An 18,072-nucleotide genomic window follows, 5' to 3' on the forward strand; every position below is an offset into this window, starting at 1 on the left:
TCCTTTGCACCAGTTGAAAATGCCATCACATGGCTCTCCACCTGCCTCTTTTGAAGACTGGCTGTGGTGGGGTGGACCATAGGTCTGAAGTGGGGAGATCCCTTGTATTCTTCCAATTTCTCATTGTTCAGTGGAGAATAAAGAGAATTTAATTAAGGAGGAAATTTCTAGACCAAGCTCTAACTTTAGCTATCTGTGGTATCGGGCTTCACTTTACTCTGTGAATAAAGGGTTTAGAGGAAGTTATTTTGGGTCCTTCTGAGCCTTACATTGTCTGACCTATGAGGTGGCTCAGGTAGGTCTTTGTTGAGGTTGGTGTCTATATCAATGAGGAGGCAGTTCTCAAAGCTCTTTAGCGCTTCTCTTTTTCTCTTGTCATCGCCAACAGATTGAAGATAGATTCTGTGAAGTTGACACAGGAGTCCTAAGTTGTTTTCCTTATTTCACCCCTGTTGTTTTTGGTAGGTGGCTGATTCCAAGCTTGCATATTGGAATAATTTATATTTCTTTTTGTATTATTATTATTTTTTGAGACAGAGTCTCACTCTGTCACCCAGGCTGGAATGCAGTGGTGCAATCTCAGCTCACTGCAACCTCCGCCTCCTGGGTTCAAGCAATGCTCTGCCTCAGCCTCCCAAGTTGCTGGGATTATAGATGCCCACCACCATGTCTGGCTAATTTTGAGATTTTTAGTAGAGATAGGGTTTCACCATTCTGGCCAGGCTGGTCTTGAACTCCAGGCTGGCCAATGACCTTGTGATCCACCTGCCTTGGCCTCCCAAAGTGCTAGGATTACAGGCATGAGCCACTGTGTCTGACTGGAATAGTTTACATTTTTATATTGCCATTTGCAAGAGAAGCATTGTAGTGTAGGGAAAGGAGCATGGGCTTTACAGTCACTCTGACCTTTATCATTTAACTAGACCTGTGACCTCAGAAAGTGATGTAACTTCTCCAAACATCCAATTTTCTAATTAATAAAATGGCAGTAATTATCCTTACCTCTCAGGGAAAGTGTAGAGATTAAATGGGGCAACATGCAAAATGACTGTCACTTAGTAGGTGCTCCATAAATCTGTCCTTCCTTCCCTCCGTCCCTCTTTCTTCCTTCCTCCCTTTGTTTTTTCCTTCCTTCCTTTTCCTTCCTTCCTTCCTTCCTTCCTTCCTTGCATAATGATGGAAGTTACATCCTTATCAGTATGTTTGCAGATGATATTTGGGCTACTGAGTGATTCCATGTGGCTGTGTGGGGTTTTTCTCCTCCCCACTTCCTCCTCTTTGATAGGTCACCAACCTGTTTAACAAGAGAAGATGGTAGCATTCTAATATGTAGTGTATGCCCACAAGATGGGAGATATGGAAAGGGAGATCTGATTTTTTTCAGCTCACACACAGAGGGAAGACCACTACTTAGTTGCTTTCTGTCTCTTCTTCACTCCCTGAGAACTGGATGAAGCTGATAAAGCTTAAAGACTGACAAATCAGTTTCAACTCGTAGACCTACAGGGTCAGGCAGGTGATATACATGAGGGACATGGGGTGGGGGTGAATAAAAGGCAACAGCATTATAAAGTTCATAAGAAAGGGCACCTATACTTTGACATGAGTGTGCAACAGAGAGTCATGCGGACTGTGGTGAAACAGAAAAAGCAGACCCCATTGGAAGGGAACAGCCACTACTCAGTATCAGATAATGATTGCTACCAGGGAACATGGGTTCCCTTTATTTCTAGATCTTTCCATTTTTAGAGGGAACCCAACAATGTAAACATGTGAAATCTCTTGATTTTTCATGCTTGGCAAAGAAACCAAATTTTAAGGTTATACTCTGTGGGCCAACCGAAAAAGATTATACCAGCAGGTTGTGGCGTCTGGACTAAGAGAATCATGAAGCTGTGGAGTCACTGGTGCGGGGAAGAAGATAATTAGCAGTCTAAGGGGGAGGGAAAAAGAAACAGGGTTATCAAAAGTGAGACAGATGAGCTATCCTGAATCTCCAGCTCCCTGGTGAACTCTGAAATGGATGGAAATGTAGAGCCAGCATCTCAAGTAGAGGACTATTTAATGTGTGCGTACTTGGCCAACTTCAAATAAGACGTTTGGAGCATGAATAGCCCTGTGTGATATGTGCTGTTCAGTTGACATATGCTTGTATTTTAATAACCAATGTTGTCCCTTTTACTTTTGCAAACAATATGGTATGATCTGGTCCTCAGTTTAATTTTACACAAAGATATAATACATCTATGTAAATAAGAGAGCAAAGACGTTTTCTAAATGCTTTAATTCTTTGTCACAAACATTTCTGCATCTCACAGGCCCTTCTTGCTGGAAAAAAGAGAGCTAGTGATACATTTGTTAATGGCACTTTAAAAATGTGCTGTGGTATATAGAGGTAACAATGTACTTCTTAAGTATGTTAATAATAAATTAAGGTTATAATGGTTGCCATATTAGAGAAAGTGAATTAAGATTAATCTCAGCAAAAATAAAAATTAGTTTGGAAGTAGGTAAGCTAGGGACATCAAAACTGAAAAAATATAGCTTCCCAGATAACATTCTACTATATGCAATTTTTTGATGAATAATATTCGGTTACAAAGTGTAATACCTTGCACAGCACCTAACATATAGTAGCTATTCAGTAAATGTTTGTTGAATTTTATTACTTTTGAAACAAATTACTAATTTTCCTCAGTAGTGATTTCTGTAACTCAGATAAAAATAGAAATTTATAAGAGTATTTATTTTTGTTACTTATCAAAGTATATTTCCTAGAGAAAATATCAGCAGTGGTAGTGACCAGAAAAAGTGTGTGTGTTCGAAACAGTGATTCCAGCTCGGTGTGTTCAGAGAACACTTCGACCCTGTCTGTGTTTACAGTCCCTGCTGACAGTGTGCTGTCGGTATCCTCAGCCTTGTTCTACTTCTTTTTTTATTTTGACTTTACAAGGATTAGGTCTCAAGTCATGAGAATCTCCATGGCCTTCAGTTGCTAAACTTTTCTGTCATTCTTTTGCTCTTACTGGGCTCAGAAGGACATGCCAGGTGGGACATGTTTTTGTCTTTCAGAGCTGAAGAAAGATTCTGAGCTGTGGAATCAGCAGAGGAAGCCTTGGTCTCAGTGACTGCTTGGCTTTCAGCCCACCTAGCCTCAGGCAGCCCAGAGGCCTTTTTACCACCGGATACTGATGAGATGTTTTAGATCCTTGCACTTTGCAAAACTCCTTTCCCCTGTGTGATATTATTGGGACATAGGCTAGAAAGGCTGTGGGAAGCTTTGGAGGTAGGAGGATAGGATCCAGACAGGATTGCAGTAAGAAGAAGAACGTTCTCTTTGGTGCACTCCGTAGTCCAAAGGCAGTCCTGAGCTGATTCCAGTTAGGAACCAAGGGTGGACTTTCCTCTTTGGTCTTTGGCCCTTTTTATTTCCCCAGCTGGGGCCAGAATAAGGATAAGGAAAGAAACCAGCCTCAGGTGTGTCTCCTCATTTCTGTCTCATTTAAACTTCAGCTTCCAGGTATCGCATAGTAGTTTTGCTTGGACTCTTGGGCTCTTCTGGGTTTTTATCAGTTTTCTTTGATTCTTCATTAGTGTTGCTACCATCGGCCTTCTCCTCTTTTACTACTTTTGTTTCAATCATTTCCTTCTGCTGATTCTTGTTTGTAAAAGGGAAGGCATTCACATACCTTTAGGCATAAACATGAAATTAAAGTGAGAAACTCTATGTAACACACAAAACAATAGATAACACTTTGTCAGCCATAGTATGTATTGGCACAGTACACTGGTACCTTTTTTTCAGGGTGATGCTAACACACACATGCTCGAATACATTAACACATCACCAACTTAATGGATTCATTTAAATTGGACAATATGTTTGCAGGCCAGACTTTAGGCTGACCACATAACTCTTCTAACAAAAACAAAGAACCAAAAATCAAATAAAGCATATACATTTTCCCCAGATGTCAATGTTTTAAATTTCTTGGTTTTCAAAGGATAATCATTGACTGATGGGTGGATGACATGCATGTGCTAAAATAGAAAAGATTGGGTGGAAGGGAGAGAGACGAGATGAGGGAGAAATTTACAGTGTAGGAGGACTGCTGTCTCCATTTTGATCAGCAAAATGCCAATAGTGTCCCTGAAAAAGCACAGGATAGAAACGTGACAAAGATTACAAGACTAGCAGTGCGCCAACAACCCTACCTTTTGACATAGCAATATCCGAGACCAGCTGCAGCACCAAAGAAGAGGAGAGCAAGCACCAGCAGAGCCGTGGGGACACCTGCAGGGAACAGAGACATGGCCTGTTGGTCCTTCACTTAAACCTTGTACGTAATGCTTATTGAATGATCCAGGTGATCGAGACAGTAGATAGTGCAGGAGGAAAACCTTCTCTGTGGCCCTTTATGATGTTGGGCCCACGCCAGCTTCTTTGCTTCATGCTTGTAGAATCCCTGGTCTTGCCTCTCATACTCTCTCAATTCTATAAGTTGCAATATGACAGAGTTCATTTCTCCTCCATGGCCTTGAGATCTACTCTAGTCAACAAGCCTGCCTGAGAAAGAGATGACTAGAACAAAATCATAGGCATTTAGGGTATGTATTTTAAAAGAACTTCTACATAGGAACAGATAGTGGTTTATTTTTAAAAGTCTTGAGTTTTCAACAGTGAAATTCTTTTATACTACTTTTAAGTTCAATCACTAAGGTTCTTTACAGCTCTCAGATTCTATGCTTTTATGAAAGTTGAGTTTGTGTTAAGCTTTTATTAGTATTTGACAGGTTCTGAGTGCCTCATCTAGAGACAGGCAGGATTCTATGAATTGTCTGTTATACATGAACATACATGCACGTGTAACATAGACACAGAAACCATTTACCTCCAAACCCAACAGCTTCATTCTTGAATGCTGCTCTATTTTCAACAGATGGTTGAGCTTCTGTAGACATGGTGGTAGTGTCCATAAAGACTTCTGTGATGCAAATCAGTTTTTTTCTCCGCGGAATAGAAGTAGAAGCTGGAGCAGGAGTAGTAGTAATGGCAGGTGTTGTAGCGTAAGGGGACGCCACCGAATAGGTACTGTCACTGGCAATAAACTCTGTTTGTGTTGCAGTTTGAGTGCTGAACATGGGATCTTTGGTGATGATAATTTCTGGAGTGCACGAGTTAGTCCAAGTATCTGTTGGGAGAGGGAAAAACGAAATAAAAGTATTACAACAGTCTCCTAACTGTTCTTCCTGCCTCTAGTCTTACTATACCTCCAAACCCCTTGTACTGTAGCTGGAATGGTTTCTAAAACGCAAGTCTAGTCATATCACTTCCATCCTTAGACACCTTCAGTGGTTGCCTCTGTTGTATGGACTACAAGGCCCTCTGTGATTTGGCCCTTGCTGACATGCCAGCCCCCTCTGCTCTCTTTCTCTCATTGCCCTTGCCATACTGAAATTCCTTGAATACTGAAATTCCTTGATATGCTTTCTCTTACATCCAAGCACCAAGACACTTTCTTCACCTTTATGACTCTTTGCCTCTCTTTATTTAGCTTACTCTGACCTCATCCCTCAGGTCTCATTGCCCCTGCCATACTGAAATACCTTGAATACTCAAATTCCTTGAAATTCCTTGATACGCCTTCTCTTACATCCAAGCACTGTGACACTTTCTTCACCTTTATGACTCTTTGCCTTTCTTTATTTAGCTTATTCTGACTCATCCCTCAGGTCTCAGATTGACCCTCTCTTTCTCAGGCAGACATTGACTTGATTGGGTCCCCAGGCGTATGTTATTGTACCTCCTTGTCTCTGTTCTCACAACACTGTTCCCTACTGGACAGCAAGCTTCCTGGAAGTAGAAACCCTGTCTGTCTTGGTCATTATGATATGAGCACTGTGTGTGGCACATAGCACATGCTCAATAACTATTTGATGAATAGGGAAGGAAGGAAAAGGGAAAAGAAGTAGTAGACTGGAAGACCAAATATACGTATGTGATATCACTTCAAGACAAAGATATGCTAAGACCTGATTTTTCTGGGCTTATTTAAGAAAGGTGAATGAAAAGAGGCCAGGAGAGGTATAAGGGTTTGTTTTCCAATCTGTTGTATGTGCTAGAGAGGAAACACTTGTTAAAGCATCTTAATCTGAGTTGACTATGGCAGTAAGTGTTTAAATAGGTATCTCATTAAACAATGTTATCAAACCCTTGTTTATACAGGAGAAAACTGAAGTTTAGAGAAATTGAATAACTTGCCCAACGTCACATAGCTTGTAAATGGCAGAGCCACGCAGTATATTATAATATAAATTTGCATCTATTTTAAGTCCCTAATTACTTATGGCAGTAGGTAGCATCATCTGAAATGTTTGCCATGAAGAAATCGTTATTCTATTAAGTTGATTCATTTTTGAAAATTAAAATAAATACCAATCCAAACAATGATATTATTGATAAAACATCTTGACCACATATGCACTGTTTTTATACTATTCATTTTACTTTGAAAAGACCTCCATTCAAATACATATAATCCTTGACCTTATTTTCCCTGAACTCTTAACTGCCTTTCTCATTCTCAGTACATGCTAAGCTCTTTCCTCAGAAAATGAACATTTTTTAGTATCAGAGGAAAAAAACATACTGAGCTTAATATACTATGTTGAAAACTGAAATTACAGGGAAAAATAAGAGATGGTTCCCACCTCCAGGAGAACAGAGGGTGCAGTTTGACAAGGATGGGGGACATCAGAGGAAACGGCTTGGGCAGAGTATGGAGGATTAATGTGTTAATTTAACAAATACTTATGGAGCACTGACTGTGTGCCAGGCACGGTTCTAGGTGCTAGGAACATGGTGCCAACAAGACAAAGTACCTTCATTTAAGGGTTTTTCATGCTATTGAAAGGATACAGATAATAAAAAGTAGTAATAAACAAATAACCCAGAAATTTCAGAGGATGATAAATATTAAAAGGAAAATTAAGCAGGAGATGAATTAGACTGATGAGGTGGATGATAAAGGACTGAGGGTGATAAGAGAAGGTCTCTTGGGGAGGTGATACTTAAGCTGAGTCTTGAATGATGAAAAGTAGCCAGTCATTGAAGATCTGGGGCAGAAGCATTCAAATGAAAGAGAACAGAAAGTTCAAGAGCCCATTTGAGGAATAAGAAGGCCAGGATGGCTGAAACAGAGGAGAACATCTAACGTAGAAGAAGAAATAGAATATCCCAGTCAATAGGAATAGCATGATATGAGAATCTAGCAGTTTTAATGTGTAGTTATGTTAGAAAAATGGCAAGGAGCACAGTGTGGCTGGAATGTGTGTGTAAATGAAGACATGAAAGACTGCAAGCAAGAGATGAGACCGGGAAGATAGATTGGAGTCAGAGTATCAAGATTAATAATTGCTATGTTAAATAATTTGAAATTTATTTTGTAGAAGAGGAAATTTTTGACTGGGTTCCACAAATCTCCCAAATTACATACAAAAATCCTCATATATATATATCCACTTTTATATGCAAAAGGCTTCACAATTTACATCATATTCTCAAATGAGGCTCTGAAGCAGAGGGGTAAAATAATTATCAAAGGAAGTGTGTGGAAGATGAGATGCAGAGTGGAGAGGGTATAGTCCAGAAGCAAAGAAGGAGGTTATTGCAATTCCACCAAAATAGGAGAATTCACAAGTATCTGGAATCCTAAAACCTGGAGATCTTCTAGGGAGAGGTGATCCTCAACCCTGGCTGCAGGTTAGAATTGCCTGAGAAGCTTCTAAAAACTACTGATGTCCAGGACTCACCCAGGCCTTGTGTATTATTGATGCGTGGTCATCATCCCACTGAAATAGCATGACTCTATACAGTTTAGTTCGAGATTTAAATCCTGGCTCTGCCCCTTACTGGCTGTGACCACAGGGAAGGTACACTCTAAGCATCAATTGCTGCTCCTGACAGTAGAAATGATACACAGGTGTCATTTTCCTGAGGATTAATGCCATAGTAAATGTCTAGGGCCAAACATAGTGTCTGGGCATAGTGATAAGATCTGCAAGAATTTGCTTCCTTGGCGTCTCTGTTCATACGTGTGCCCGAGAAGGACAAAGTATGAAGGAGCACAAGCAATTGGTGGTCCCTAACTGGTCAAGAGTACAGTGTATCTCACCTGAAAGTGAGATGCTCTCTTTCCCCTTCAAACTACACACGATTTCTCTAGAATGTGCTGAGTGCTCTGATAGATATTAAACACAAGGTACAGTGGGAGTCCAAGGGGATAGATAGGGTTATGGAAGTGCACCTGGAAAAGATGGCACTTGAGATATAAATAAAGAGTAGGAGTTGGCCAGGTGATGAAGAGGATGGGCATTGTGGCAGCGGGAACAGCACGACACAAGTGGTGTGTGCAGAGTATTAATGCCACTTTGATCCCCAGACCTCACAGTTAACCGCAATTAAAAAATAAAGTTAGGACTAGGAGTGGAGTTTGATTCCCTTATCTTACAAGGATAGCAACAAGATAGACAATCAGGATAAAGTTTAGATGTAGGGTCAGGGTCTGATCTTCAAATCTCACAAGATAGCAATAAAAAGTAAATTACAAAAACAAAGAAAATTAAGGTAAGGTCAGGATGAGCATTAGGATCAGGGTTAGGGAAACCTAATTCTCACCAAGATGCCAATGGACACACACACACACATGCACACACACATTTTGGACATCAGGCTTCTATCCTGATGATATATCTCCATAGATATGAAACAACATATGTTCAAGGTTATATACCTTAGAATTACTTAGAATAGAAAAAGATTGGAAATAGCTCAAAAGTCCATTAATAGAGGACTGGTTGAATAAACTATAATACAGCCATCCAACAGAGTACTATGCAGCCATTAATAACAGAGATATGTCTATATGAACCAATATGGAGTAATTTCTAAGACTTGAGTGGAAACAGCTTTGTGCAAAGTGGATATAGTATGCTAGTTTTTTGTAAGAAAGGGAAATAAGGCCACATACAAACACATGCCTTTATACACAAAGCAACACAGAGGGATAAACCAGAAATGAATGAAAATGGTGGGTGGAAACTGGAAGGCATGAGAGTAAGATTTATTTGAATATACTTTTTAAAAAGTACATTTTGGACCATTGAACCATGTAAATGTTTTAGTTATTCAAAAAATAAAAATAGGACAAACATCAAACCCTAAAATTGACAAACAGAAGTAAATAAACCTATTATTTCACAATGATAATATAACTACACAAAGCAGCACATTTTAAAGTCACTTTTACACACAATTCACTGACTGCACTTCCTTAGAGGAGTATCTTCTAAGGACTAAAATGTATGCAAAGAAGTCTGAATTTTACTCAGTAGGTTTATTATTCCTAATAATGTTGGTTTTGTAATTTTGAAACTTGTAAGATAAGAAAATATATTAATATTATTTATTGTGAACTAATATTTTCATTATAAAAGATATACAAAGATAAAGTAAACTAACAAATAACTTGAATTGTTAAATTTGAGTTTGAACTATCAATATAAACTCATGTACACAAAATTTTCTATCTGTCCACTGATAGGACTGAAAAGCAATGAAAACTTCAGGAGGAATGAGAACAACTTGTATCCAAATCTTGGTTTCTAATTAACATTCCCCTTTAAAAGGAATAGGGCTTCTTGGAGAAATAAGTAGCTGATTCCATGCCCAAGAGACAGAAGGTACAAAGTTAGCCTGGGACATGGTATTGTACCAGGAAACCAGGAATTACCTAAAAGCAAATGGAATAAAGGACACAAAAGTTAACTAGAAGGGGCTCCCACTTGCCAGATGACAATCGGCGCATCCAAACAAACAAAAGAATAAAAATTGTAAAATGGATTATAAGACATTGAACACATTGAATAAGTAAAATGCATGTGCCCATGGTAGTGTAAGAAGGAGAGAAAAAGGGTGTGTGTGTGTGAGAGAGAGAGAGAGAGAGAGAGAGATTCTTTGTTATCAAAGATGCCAACTAATAAATGTAAAAGGAAGGATAGATTTAGAAAAATTACCATCTTCAGTCCCCCATGTAATAACTGATTCCAGGAAGGATCATCAATGACTGCTTAAATGTCTAGGTAAAAAGTCATTGAGGAGCAAGATATTTGCATGGTGTCAAAATATCCCATTGTAGTTTACCTACTAATTGCAAAGGGAAAGATATAGTGTTACAGATTGATTAGCGAGATAGGGCAGTTGCCACTTTAATCAAATAATCAAAGTTAGCATAATTAACAGGGGGACATACTGACATGAAGTGCCTTTGTTGTGATGTGATCCAAAGTACATAATATCATCTATGAAGTACTTTTGCTAAAAATATTGAACATGAGCCTAATCAAGTCTCTAGACCTAAATTTCCGTGTAAGAAATACACAGAAAATGTGGCACATATACACCATGGAATCCTATGCAGCCACCAAAAAGAATGAGTTCATGTCCTTTGCAGAGACATGGATGATGCTGGAAATCATCATTCTCAAACTAACACAGGAACAGAAAACCAAACACCACATGTTCTCACTTGTAAGTGAGAGTTGAACAACAAGAACACATGGACACAAGGAGGGGATCATCACACACCGGGGCCTGTTGGGGGGTGGGGAGCAGGAGAGGGATGGCATTAGGAGAAATACCTAATGTATATGATGGGTTGATGGGTGCAGAAAATCACCATAGCATATGTATACCTGTGTAACAAACCTGCACGTTCTGCACCTGTATCCCAGAACTTAAAGTATAATAAAAAATAAAAATAATCTCTGGAAAAACAAAAAGAAATACATGGATGGGAGTACAAGTTAAATGAAACCATGAAGAAATAGACAAACCCAAGTCCTCTTCCTCTGGCTCTTTTCTGTTTAGTCAGAGGGCTGGGTGTCATAGCATCACATTGCCAACTGGCAGGATGACAGTTAAAAAGCAAAGTCATTTGATAGGCATGGGCTGGCTATGAGGTATGCAGGCATAGAGCTCACCAATTCCCCAGCCAATGATGATAGATCAAAGAGGCAGAGAAGCGAAGGAGGATGGCAAATAAAATGTTAGGAGAAGCCCTATGTTCCAGTCTTGATTCTGCCAGTAACTGACTGCAGGACTTTGAACAAGCTAAACCCCTGTTCTGAACTGTAGTTGTTTCATCCACAAAGTGAGGGTACTGGACAGAATTTCTCCATGGGCCTCTTCTGTGCCAAAGCCCTCTGGATCAGGGAACTACTTGGATCCTATATTGCTTCTCTGGGACAGTTTTTGCTAATATTGGCTGGTGCACATTTATCTCTTGGATCTTAGAGAATGATTTTGAAATCTATCCTGTGTATGACCTCTCAGCCACCTAACCTTCGGAAGGGCAGATAGATGAGTATGTGTGAATATAACAATCAGACAGGGGTCCTTATGACAAACTGAGAACAGGTGAGTATTTAGTAAAAGAAAAACTTTCCAAGAACTACTTAGGTGAAGCACTTGGGCTAAGGCAGCCAAGGTCTTCAAGCAAGGTTAGTGGGATGACTTCATGACTGTGAGCAAATCAGTGCTACCTTCCAGGCTTCAATCTTTTCCTTCCTAAAATGGAGACTGGGTCTGGTTCTTAAAAATGTCAAATGCAGGCTGGGTGCAGCGGCTCATGCCTGTAATCCCAGAACTTTGGGAGGCCAAGGCGGATGGATCACCTGAGGTCAGGAGTTTGAGACCAGCCTGACCAACATGGAGAAACCCCATCTCTACTAAAAATACAAAAATTAGCTGGGCATGCTGGTGTATGCCTGTAATCCTAGCTACTCAGGAGGCTGAGGCAGGAGAATCACTTCAACCAGGGAGGTGGAGGTTGTGGTGAGCTGAGATCGTGCCATTGCACTCCAGGCTGGGCAACAAAAGTGAAACTCCATCTCAAGAAAAAAAAAAAAAAAAAAGTTGAATATGGCATCTGAATTTCTTCTCCTAAAAAGGAATGTGGAACAATGGAAAGAGCATAGTTTCAGAGTTAGATCTGAGGCTGAACCTTTACAGTAATGAGACCTTAGACAAATGCGCTTACATCCTTTGAATTAGGTTTCTTTATCTGCAAAATGGGATGATGAAGCATACCTCATAGAGAGGTTGTCAAGGTTCGGTGAGATAAGCTAGTACAGTAAGCCCTATGGATCTGTGGGTTCCATGTAGGCATGATCAACCAACCTTGGACTGAAAATATTTGGAAAAAAAAAAAAGAAAAGAACAATACAACAACAACAAAAAAGCAAACAATACAGTATGATGACTATATAGCACCTACATTGTATTAGGTATTGGAAGTAGTTTAGGGATGATTCAAAGTATACAGGAGCATGTGTGTAGGTTACATGAAAATACTACCCCATTTTATATCAGGGACTTGGGCATCTCTAGATTTTTGTATATGATGGGGTGCTGGAACCAATCCCTCACTGACACTGAGGGACGACTGTGCATCGCTTTGTCCATAATGGATGCATTACATACATCTGTACATTTGTTTTATTCCCTTCTGCCTGCTTATCTTACAGATGGTGGGATGGCGGCAGTGATAATTGAGTCTCCTGAGTGTCTTCTCCTGTGTTGTCATTCAGTCATATTTCTCCTAACTTTTTCTTCTGAGGGGCATATTGCCACCCCTAGCCTGGCCAAAAGACAGTTTGGGAGAATTAGATGACTGTGGCTGCAATTGCTTCTGCTGCTGCTCAGGGTTACCCTTCCCAGACAGGTCTCAGAGTGAGAGATACCCAGAGAATGCCACGTGGAAAGGCTGCAGGTCGGACTCACCAGATGAGTTGTAACAATAGGCTCCAAACTGTCGGCTCACTGGAACTTTCCAAATTAGGACACCTATCCCATTTTTCCCGCACTTGGGGTTTGGGATAATCCTAGAGATGACCACGAATCCATCTCCAACCCAGCCATAGCTGTAAAAGAATATACACTAGTTGAACAGAAAAATGATTAGAAGACATCATTTCTATTGCTGAACAAGAATACAGAGCCAAAAGAACTCCAGCAGTGACAGTGAAACTAGCTGTTTCTCACCTGCAAGTCTCAAAGCCAGCCTTCCAGGCTGTTTCAACCTGGTCCTTGCTGGCCGAAGTTAGTCCCAGCAACCTACAGGCCTCCTTAGCTTCTGTGAAATTCAGCTGCGGGTTTGCCTTTTTGTTCACAAGGGTGATCCCCATAATTCTGCATGACACCTGGATGGAAAGCTCTGCAAAGGAATCACATAGGTCCTCAGTTTGCTGCTGTCTTTGTTCCCAGCCCTTAGGCTCTCCTTCCTAGCAAAGCATATTGTCTTGAGGCAGCAGGAAGGTCTATTTGGCTGGGACTGGGGTTTAGAAATAGCAGGACACAGACCAGGCATTTTCCACAAGGACAGTCTGCTGGGATAGATAAATACTTGTTCTTGTCCAGGCTTAAATCTCACCCAGCTGAAGTCTATCCCACCCTACTGCATTAAGACGTCCTGCTCACCACATGGGGGCTTTGGCTACCAGTTGCTGGGGTGCAGTCTCAAGGATGTAGTTACTGCAAACCTTTCCGGAGTCTGTAAAATGAAGCATCTGAGACTTTGAGAAAGATAGAAATTCAGGACTCTAGTTAATAGAATAGTTGGCAATACCCCAAACCAATGTGGTTTGGGGACACCACTATTTCTGAGATGGGCTGAACATGTCACACTTGTTATAGCAGAATGTGAGTGCTCTCAGTTGCAGGTCTTCCCTGGCCACTGGGGGGCAGGCTTACTCAGAAGTTCCTTGAGGAGCTGGCAGTAAACCTTGAATGGCAGAAAAGCTAAATAAAGAAAGCAGAATTTTAGAGTCAGACTTGGGCTTAGATCTAGCATATGCCACTTGGTAGCTCTGTGACCTTAGCCTAGATACTTCATCCCTTTAATCTTCAGCTCTTTGAGCCTCCTTATTTATAAATTCAGAAGGTAACAGTGTCTACTGAATAGGGTAGTGAAAGTTAAATGAGTAAATGCTAATAAAAATGGTTAGCATAGTGCCTGCCACATGGTAGATGCTTAATAAATAATATATAACATTCTCATTATCTTTAAAGCATTTTAGTTTTGGTCTGCTAATGACTGATTACCCTGTAGAAGCTGAGGCAGTTGAATAGGTAAGATATGAATAATATTTCTACTCAAAAGTTAATGGATTTGAGAATTCTTTTGAACCCTTTTCTCTGGGTTCTGTGATGTATAGACCTGTATGAAATTGCCCAGTTGCACTGTATTCAAGTACATGATTCCTACTGAGCTTCATCCATGAACATCCATAACAGGGCATTTAAATCTCTCAAGCAATTGCTTGTACACAGCTCTGTGTATTGAATGTTTAGTCAAATGCTTTGAGCACTTTCTAGATTGATATCTAATGGAAGTTTCTTTTTGCAGACATAGAAGGAGCATTTCTAAGTCCTCCCTGTGAACCTTGCTGTGGTGGCAGATTAGGAGCACACACTCAATCATGCCTGACTCTAAAACCTCAGTTCCTTTTTTTTCCTTCTTCTTTCCCAAGAGATGGATCTTGCTATGTTGCCCAGGCTGGTTATAAACTCCTGGGCTCAAGCAATCCTCCTACTTCAGCCTCTCTGAGTAGCTGAAACTACAGGTGTGCACCACTATGGCCAAGCAAGAACCTCAGTTCTTTTTGTCTTGTCTTTTCTTTTTTGAGACAGAGTCTCGTTCTGTCACACAGGCTGGAGTGCAGTGGCATGATCTCAGCTCAGTGCAACCTCTGCCTTCCGAGTTCAAGCAACTGTCATGCCTTAGCCTCCTGAGTAGCTGGGAGTACAGACGCAAGACGCCATGCCTGGCTAATTTTTGTATTTTTCGTAGAGATGGGGTTTAACCATGTTGGCCAGGCTGGTCTCGAACTCCTGACCTCAGGTGATCCACTCTCCTCGGCCTCCCAAAGTCCTGGGATTATAGGTGTGAGCCACAGCACCCAACTTGGCCCCCAGTTCTTAACTATGACACTGTTCTATCTTTCACAGTGCTATAAGGAAATGAACACACGCACACACGCACGTGCACACACACACACACACACACACACACACCCCAGGCTGAACTCTCTGAACACACTATTTACGCTGAAATTTGGCTCCTTTAGCTCATGAGGTTGCTGTTGCTCAAGTCTCTTATGGCTACTTCTTTGGGAATGGATTGCAGAGGTTTATTTGTCACACTATCAAGTGGTCTTATTACCCTCTCATATTTCATTTGTACACTAAATGCTATTATTTAGAGCAATGATAGACTTGTTCTAGGTAAATAGACTTAGCTTTGAATATTTTTTCTATTGTTAACTGGCTGCTGGGACATCAGGCAAGTCAGCATTCTCATCCGAAAAATGGGGACAGATATGTCTACTTCACATGATTTTTATCAGAATTAAATTAGATAACTTGTACCTAGCAGAGGCGGGGCCCAGTAGGAATTCAACAGCATTAGTCATTTTATGCTTTCCTATTTCATTTAGGGATCAAAAGAGGGAGCTGGAATCTAAGGGGTACTCTAGTAACTCCTTTCTTAAGATTTCTCAGGAAACAGCAAACATAGTAGAAATAGTATATGCTTAGGAATTAGATATAGGGATATGGTATCAGATAATAGCATATGCTTAGGAATCAGATAGAGCTGAATTCAAACCCAATATTTATTATGTACGGCCTGCATGACATTGGGCAAGTCACTTCACCTATAAACCATCTTCTTGAGAGGATTAAATGAAGTTGTGTGTACACACGTAGCTCTGGACTGCTATATAATTGGTACTCAAAAATATTTCCTATCCCCATTCACTTACCTTCATCAGCTACCTTTTTCTGCAGGCATGGTTATCATGACTTTTGGTTGTTTCCAAAAATGTAATTTCCTTAGGAAATTTTTTCCCTTGCTGAGGATGGTCTAGAGTGTGATGGAGTCATTTTCAAAGAACAATGTCCAATAGTTTGAATAATGGCAGCATTGTGGGGAAAAATAGTCTCCCCAGAGGATTTGAAAGAAGATCAAACTTATTGAAAAGTAACAGTATTTTAAAAAACTAATCATATAACTCTGACTTCCCTTATAAAATTTAATGTAACAATATATAAATCAACTCTGAATGTCTGTTTCTAGCATATTTTATATCTCAGGTCATCTTCCAGCATAGGAACACACACTTTCCTTTTAAAGTGCTCAGATTTTCATTTGCCCAGAGCTGCAATGAGTGATTTGTGGTTACAATTTTTTGCCTACAGTGTGGAATGAGGTTTTCACTTAGGCATCTCAAAAGCCCAGCAATCATTTTAAGTCATTCCTTTAGTAGGCAACCGATGGCTTAATTTTCAAATTTATATTTTTACAGACTTTTTTCCAGTTAACTTACTATTTACTGAATATTTTTTAAAACATTGCATTTCATTCATGGCATGATAAAACTAAAATTAAAATAATTATGCTAACATTCTCAAAAACATAAAAATACGCCAATTTTAGTGAAAGTTACCCATTATTCCCAAGCTTAGGGATTGCTTTAAATTTTTTACAATCGCAGTTTGCTTCTTCAATGAAATAATTTAAAAAAAAATTACTACTTCTGGATGCAATGGCTCACACCTGTAATTCCAGTACTTTGGTAGGCTGAGGCAGGAAGATCACTTGAAGCCAAGAGTTCAAGACCAGCCTGGGCAACAAAGCGAGATCCTGTTGCTACAAAAAAATTTAAGCACCACCCACACAAAAAAGACTAAATATCAAATGATTACTCTTCAGTATTGTATTTCAAAATGTCCTCATTAAAAATATTCCATAACCAAAAATAAAAGTCGAGATGATACAAAGGTAAATGTCAATCATTTTGTGAAGTTGACAATATGGTGTAATATTTTTGGCAGAGCAATACCACCAGTTAGACCTGCTGTTGACATTGAGGGTCACGCTCATTCCCAGAAATCCATCATCAACAGCTTAGGAGGCTTAGGACATTTTGCAAGATCTTACGTTGCTTCAGTTTAGAAATCTGGTAAGAAACCTACCTTCTGTACGCAAAGAGCCTTGGACCAGGGGCTTTGTCGTCCAGATGGAAGCAAGAAGCAACAGCAGGCTGAAGCACCTGGCCATCGTGCCTACCCTGCCTTCAGAGTCAAGGAAGCACCTCAGATGGCCACCGGTGGTATGAGAGGCAGATGCTCAATCACTAGTCTGGATGGAGAGTTCTGGAACTATGTTGAGGCTCACACTCACTGCTCCACTTCATAACTGAGACATCCGGATTTCCCTGCTTTCAAGCTTCTGACTTGTCAAGGTCACTGAGGGAAATGAGTGACGTCTCTTGAACGCCCAGGCTGTATTTTGTGGATGGCCCTCTGGAAAATTTAGCTAATGCTGACTCAGAAAGCACACAAACGAGGAAGGCAGATGGTACAGTGTGAACTGCTAAAGGTTCTCCCAATTCCTGTATTCTCTGCCATTCCCCCTCCCCCAGCAGCTCAGTTCTCACACCATTCACTGTTATTGCCTGTGGAGTCCGTCATTTATGTATACCTAGAAATATCTTTGTCCCTAAAGGAGACTGAACATAGGTTGTGCCTCTTTTCCTCTCGCAATCAGCGATTTTTCCACCCAGCTGCTTGGCCTTGTGATCTGCAGGGTATGAAGCTGACGCTCATGAAAGTAAATGTCCATTTAAACACAGAGTCTAGAACCTTCATGCCTTCCTTTGAGTCTCCTTTTATGCATTTGAAATCTCTACACCACTACAGGTGATTTCTCTTTCAAAAAAACTAGGCACATATAAACATTCACATTTATATAACACACCTAGAAGGGCAATTAACAAAATTAAACATTTTACACTTTACACAAGGATTTTTAACTTTATGATAGTAATCACTGCAGGAGTCCTTTATAAAATAACTTCCTCTTAATAACTTCTTTAATATTCTGGTAGGCCAGAATTCAATTCACACTCCACCTTTCTTGTTCGATGAACGTGAGGTTTATCTGTTTTTCC

General features: G+C 40.2%; 1 protein-coding gene across 2 annotated transcripts; it reads right to left on the reverse strand.

The window, feature by feature from the left end:
- Positions 1-1,691: 1,691 nt before the first annotated feature.
- On the reverse strand, positions 1,692-17,592 carry LYVE1 (lymphatic vessel endothelial hyaluronan receptor 1). Of its 2 annotated transcripts, XM_032240739.1 has the most exons (7): positions 17,096-17,389; positions 13,811-13,858; positions 13,103-13,274; positions 12,842-12,981; positions 4,893-5,192; positions 4,216-4,294; positions 1,692-3,689 (listed from the first exon to the last, which is right to left on the reverse strand). In XM_032240739.1, exons 1-7 carry the CDS (start codon positions 17,178-17,180, stop codon positions 3,503-3,505), a joined length of 1,011 nt encoding a protein of 336 aa, XP_032096630.1. In that variant the 5' UTR covers positions 17,181-17,389; the 3' UTR covers positions 1,692-3,502. The 2 variants fall into 2 exon arrangements, with proteins under 2 accessions (XP_032096630.1, XP_032096631.1); XM_032240740.1 differs by lacking the exon at positions 13,811-13,858 and having other exon boundaries at positions 17,096-17,592.
- Positions 17,593-18,072: the final 480 nt, after the last annotated feature.

Source organism: Sapajus apella, unplaced genomic scaffold, assembly GCF_009761245.1.
Source record: "Sapajus apella isolate SASKATOON/1434 unplaced genomic scaffold, GSC_monkey_1.0 scaffold47, whole genome shotgun sequence".
NCBI classification, from domain to species: Eukaryota; Metazoa; Chordata; class Mammalia; order Primates; family Cebidae; genus Sapajus; species Sapajus apella.